The sequence below is a fragment of the Heterodontus francisci genome, chromosome 12 (genome assembly GCF_036365525.1).
Source record: "Heterodontus francisci isolate sHetFra1 chromosome 12, sHetFra1.hap1, whole genome shotgun sequence".
In the NCBI taxonomy this organism is placed as follows: domain Eukaryota; kingdom Metazoa; phylum Chordata; class Chondrichthyes; order Heterodontiformes; family Heterodontidae; genus Heterodontus; species Heterodontus francisci.
The window spans coordinates 38,444,469-38,450,468 of record NC_090382.1 but is presented as its reverse complement, the minus strand read 5'-3'; the positions used below and the strand labels follow the sequence as shown (position 1 = coordinate 38,450,468).

General features: G+C 42.8%; 1 protein-coding gene across 1 annotated transcript in view; it reads left to right on the top strand.

Moving 5' to 3' along the window:
• Positions 1-214: 214 nt before the first annotated feature.
• Positions 215-6,000, top strand: part of LOC137375831 (pantothenate kinase 3) — a 43,063-nt gene continuing 37,277 nt past the window's right edge. Inside the window, exon 1 of the mRNA XM_068043357.1 lies at positions 215-689. Within this exon, the coding sequence (XP_067899458.1) occupies positions 662-689 (28 nt within the window). The 5' untranslated portion in view covers positions 215-661. The remainder of the gene's footprint in view (positions 690-6,000) is intronic.

Here is a 6,000-nt window from a genome sequence, read left to right as displayed (position 1 = left end):
CCACTCAGACCAACCTCCTCGGCAAGCTCATTGAAGGAAACAGTTCACGCCATCCCGCCTGTCAATCAAAACTAGTCGCGGCCACGTGATCGGCGCGGGAGCCATCCGGGTGTGGGCTTGGAGTTCCCATCCCGCTCTGCAGCAAGGGGAACCGCTGGGCGGACAACTACATCTCCCAGAGGGCACTGCGGGTGGCGGCGCAGGCGCAGAGGGAGAAGCGGTGACGTACTGCGGAATGTCGCAGCGTTCCAATCGAATGTAACCCGGAGCCGGGTGATCGAGGCAGTTAGAGCCGTGCCTGGTGTGTGGGGGAACAAAATTGATATCAGCTGCAGGAGAGGGGCTGCGAGGCCGTTGCCCAGCGCCTTTCCTTCTGCCTGAATTGTGCCTTCAGCCGAAGGGAGGCGGGCTCTACTCTGAGCACCGTCTTACGTAGGGCGGCTGCTGTGGGCAGGGAAGGAGGAGAGGGTCGGTGCTGGTACCGGGCGACTGGCTGCGAGCTGCCAACACACTGCACCGATTTTGTATCAGGTCACCGTCGGCCGATCGTGCCTCCCCCGCCCCGCTGATCCGTTCAATCCATAGATCATAAAGAAAAAGGCCCAGTCGAGCTGAGCTTCACGGTGCTGCTGTCAAATCATCTGTCTGTTAAAAAAGCAACATGAAGATCAAGGACGCCAAGAAACCCTGTGAGTTATGAAATTGTTGAACCGTGTCCCTCGAGCAATAACATTGCTACAGATTCCAGTGTAAAAGGAGGGGGAGTTAACATTATCCGGTATTTTGTATTTTAGCCGTCTTTTACGAACAGGCAGTCAAATATAGTTTAAATGCGCGATGGCACAGATACATGGCCCTGATTTATCTCTCCGAAAAAAACGGTTTGCTGTAAATTGAAATGAAACGACGTCCGAGAACCATGTTTCAGGAAATAGCCATTTACGATGCTGATTTTCCCCTTCAGGAAGTAGTACCCCGATAGAAACGGAAGAGACACTATGTGTTCTCAATTCTCAGAAGCATGCCAATTAGTTTCTTGTTAAGTGATAAGGTATGTCATTATTGTGCGCTGGTTTCAGTAGCCCCTCTTTTTTTCTGACAAATGTGCATTTGACATCTTCTTTCTTATTCTCTCTTTCCCAAATTCTTTACTGGGAATGGATTTTATGGACCTGTGGGGCCAAGTGCATTGTTCTGACACTGCTTCAGTTGCTGTTGTGCTGTTAGTTCAGCACAGTATGCTTTGTTGCAATGTTTAACAATTCCTGTCACTTCTCCAGTTGTGTATTAACTTTGCATGATCTATTATAACATTTTTTTTTACAGGTGACATGCTGATATAATATTACAAAACTGCTTTTGAATGAATATGACAACAATGGGTGTTTTTTTGTGAATCTTCTCTATATATTGTGACTGGAAACCTCTTCATTTGAAGATGTCCTATATATAATAAACAATGCTCCTTTGAAGTTAAAAGAATTAGCCCTTCTTGATCACTCAGCAAATTTCTGTGCTTCCATTTAAAAAAAAAGCCTAGAAAAATACTGAGTATTGACACAACGCAGCACTGTGGTTTTAAATTGATTTTTAGATAGCTATTCAAAAAACCTCTGATTAATTATGTTGCCTTTAATGCCACGTTAGTATAAATAATGACATGTTTCTGACATTTAGCAAACAGACTATGATATTTTCAAATATGTGGGTGTGACTCATTCTTTAGAATGAGTGGTTAAGTAGCAGGTTAAACCTGTGATAAAAATAATAAAAAATTTATACTTGGAAGTTATGGCATTATTTATGCATATTTAAACCACTGGTGTCCTAACTTGTTTTAATTCCAAATTTAAGGAGTGGCATGGTTCAAAGATTTGTTTTCTAGGTTGACTTCCTCTATTACAAGACAGTTTAAGAATCCAACCAAGTATTTTGTTATAAATTATTCTAATCTCTTGTAGGATGACTGTTGTATAAGTTTATTTATTTAGAGATATAGCACTGAAACAGGCCCTTCGGCCCACCGAGTCTGTGCTGACCAACAACCACCCATTTATACTAATCTTATATTAATCCCATATTCTCTACCACATCCCCACCATTCTTCTACCACCTACCTACACTAGGGGCAATTAACAATAACCAATTTACCTATCCACCTGCAAGTCTTTGAAGGTGGAAGGAAACCAGAGCACCCGGCAGAAACCCACACGGTCACAGGGAGAACTTACAAATTCCACACAGACAGTACCCAGAACTGAACCCGGGTTGCTGGTGCTGTGAAGCTTCAGTACTAACCACTGTGCCACCCAAATTGTTCATTGATTACTCAATGATTGATTGCTCTGTGCTGTGTTCGTAAGACTGCTCACCATGCTTTTTGTCAACCCTGAGGGGGTGGTTCCAAAAGTGAACTAAGGCAGATCCAGGCAGCCATCTGAAAAAAGCCAACACAGAGAAATCGTGAGTCTAGTTTCTTCATGCTTGGGGTATGAAACATAACAGTCATCCTGAGAGATGACAGCAAGTTCGTGTTCCATGGAGCCACTGCCAGTTTGCTGGAGCGGCGCCGCAGCAATTCTCATAATCTGCTGGAGGTCAGATTGCTGGACTGCTGTGAGACCCTGCAAGTTCCTTTGAGCACTGGTATTGGCAGCCATGATGGCAGCAGTCTGAGCCTGCATGGCACTGTACTGGGATTGCATGGCAACAAACAGAGATTTCATGGCCTCACTTTGAGCTTCCACTGCAGCACTCTGATATCAGGTGGCTTCTGCTGCAGTAGAAGCTGAGGCATTGGCCATCAGATGCTCCATCTTGGTTGAGTCTGCAAGTGCTGACGTGGAGTTGGCCACCATTTCCATGTTGGAAAGGATGGGCTCCAAGCTCTGCATGAAGCCCTGTGCCAAGTTGCAACCAGACTCCTCCAGGCTCCTCGACAGTGACAAGATGCTGTCTGTCAGGCCTGCCAATGCACTATTTATTTCTGTGTGCATGCCCACCAGCCTTTTTATATAGGCTGTCCATCAAAGTCCTCATCTGATGAAGGAGGGGGATATACAGGAGACCGGTCTGAAGCGGAGCAATTAGGGGTCAGCAGTAGGGGTTCCAGGTCTTGAGCTAATGGCGATGGAGAAAAGTGTGCCATGGAAGCTTTTAAACACGAGGATGAGAATTTTAAATTTGAGCCATTGGGGGACTTGGATAAATATGGGCAGCAGAATTTTGGATGAGCTAAAGTTTACAGATGGTGAAGGATGAAAGATTGGTCAGAGTGCAGTAGTCAAGCCTGGAGGTGCCAAAGGCATGGATGAGAGTTTCAGCAGCAAATGAACTGAGGCAGAGGCGGGTAATGTTGTGGATGTAGGCTGTCTTTGTAATGGAGATGATATGAGTTCAGGAATTCAGATTGGGGTTGAATAGGATGCTGAGGTTGCAAGCAGTCTGGTTCAACTTGAGACCTTGCCCAGAGACTGCAATTGAATCAGTGGCATAGGTATAGTTTGTGGTAAGGCTGAAGGCAATGGCTTTTGTCTTCCCAACTTGATTGAAGGAAATTGAGTTATCCAAAACTAGAGGCCAACCCAGGCAGTCTGACAACCTGTGAGGCTGTGGAAAGATCAACAGGACGAGTAAAGAGGTAAAGCTGGCTGTCACAAGCATATTTGTGGAAGCTGGCCTCATGCCTGTGAATGGCATCGCCAAAGGGCAGCATATGCATGAGGAAGATGAGGGGGAAAGGATTGATCCTTGCAGAAATCCAGGTTATTGTGCAGAGGCAAGAAGAGAAGTCATTAATGTAAATGCTCTGGCTATGATTGGATTGATAAGAGAAGAACCAAACAAGGACAGTTCCACTCATCTGAACAGGATGAAGAGGAATAGTCTACCATGATCACAGAGGATCTCATTTAAGACTTTGGTTAGTACCATTTCAGTGCTGTGGTAGAGGTGGAAATCTAATTGGAGAGGTTCAAACAAGGATTTGTAGGAAAGCTGGACACTGTTTCTCAAAGCAACATGTTGAAGAATTGGAGAGGAAAGGGAGATGGGATGACAGTTTACAAGGAAATGTTAATAATGGTTAAGAAGTTTGATGGTGTGACAGTGGTATGAACAAGAGGGAGACAATACCTGAAGAAAGGGAACCATTTGCAAAGTGAACTAGCATGGAGACTAGGAAGAGAAGTTATGTGGTCAGCAGTTTAACAGGAATGGGATCAAGGGACCAGGAAGTAGGTATTATGAAATAAAAACAGAAGGTGCTGGAAATACTCAGCAGGTCGACAGTATCTGTGAAGATAGAAACAGCGCTACTGTTTCAGCTCTGTGACCTTTTTAGATAGGTATTATGAGCTTGGAGAGGACATGAGAGCAGATGGGAGGCAAAGTAAAAAGATCAGCTGGTTCAGGATTGGGACTGGAGAGCTGGGGGAATCCTGGGGAAATTTGGGTAGTTGGGCATGAGAAAAGGTGGGGGTTGGGGAAGCAGCAGACATAACTGGATGGTCTCAGTCTTGGTGATAGAGAGGTTCATGAGCTCCTTGCACTTGTTGGAGGTGAGAAGAGAAGGGTTTAAAGAGATGGTTGGTAATGGAGAAAAGAAGCTGGGTATTTTCTTTACTCTCCAGTGTGATTCGAGAGTATTGGGTTGTTTTGGCAGAGGAGATTGAAACTTTATGGTGTTTAATATACTTCCACCAGATTATTGATAGCATTCCAACAAAAATCCAATAAAGTGAATGAATACAATGAACTTGTGTTTTATTTGAGTAATGGTTTATATGTGTGTTATCTAGATAGTACAATCCCGAGAAAGGTATCAAACTAAAAGAAAATACTAAGCATATTATAAAAGTTATATTATTGCAAAAGCTGCATGTCTTGCTGTATGTAAAAGATTATTTATTGTAACAATTGCACAAGACTTGAATTGTGCAACAGTCTGAAATCTTGTGTTTTTACTCCCTAGTTCCAATATAAATATTATCCAGTTCATGGAATTGTTTATGCACATGAACTTTTTCATAAAATAGTTTATCCATCAGTTTGATCTCATGTATTTTGCCTGATTATTCACTGATCTGATCTAGCAGCAAATCACCCCACTTTGATCTAACAGAATAAAGAGAATGCACTCTTTTGTCAGTTAAGATTGTTGAAAATATTGAGGAATTAAAACCAGCTGACATCTAAAGGTTAAAGCACAATACTGCAGATGCTGGAAATCTGAAATAAAACCAAAAAGTGCTGGAAATACTCAGCAGGTCTGGCAGCATCTGTGGAGAGAGAAGCAGAGTTAACGTTTCAGGTCAGTGACCTTTCATCAGAACTCTGATGACGTTCTGATGAAAGGTCACTGACCTGAAACGTTAACTCTGCTTCTGTCTCCACAGATGCTGCCAGACCTGCTGAGTATTTCCAGCACTTTGAGATCTAAAGGTCTTCATTTCTTTTGTAGTTTCCTTCATTATTTAGCAATAGTCATCCAGAAATGGCAAATGCTGATGGAAGATCAGTCCTTTTGTTTCAGTTGAGATTGCTTAAGTCTGTAAAAGGCTCCAGTCCAAATGTTATTCCTCTTAAAGGAGCAATATAATAATCTTCAATACATGAGGTAACTGTAGGAATCTGCTTAATGTTCTACTGTAGTGATTCTCTTGAGTGCTTCTGGTCTACAAATGATGAATGTAGCTCTATTAAATCTTATTAGAAGTGGAGTGTATTGAAGTATTTTGAAGTATAAATGAGTTCAAGGGGCAATAGATGCCTTTTTGGCTAAGGGATTTGAGAAAAATGAAGTAGCAAATAGGTGTGATTAATTTCAGCAAAGGATATAAATCATGACTTACATTTATTGCATTTATGCAGTGCATTTCACAACCTCAGGGTGTCCCAAAGCATTTTACAGCCAATGAAGTATTTTTTGAAGTATAGTCACTTTTGTAATGTAGGAAATGTTGCCTCCAATTTGTGCCAAACAAGATCCCACAACAGCAA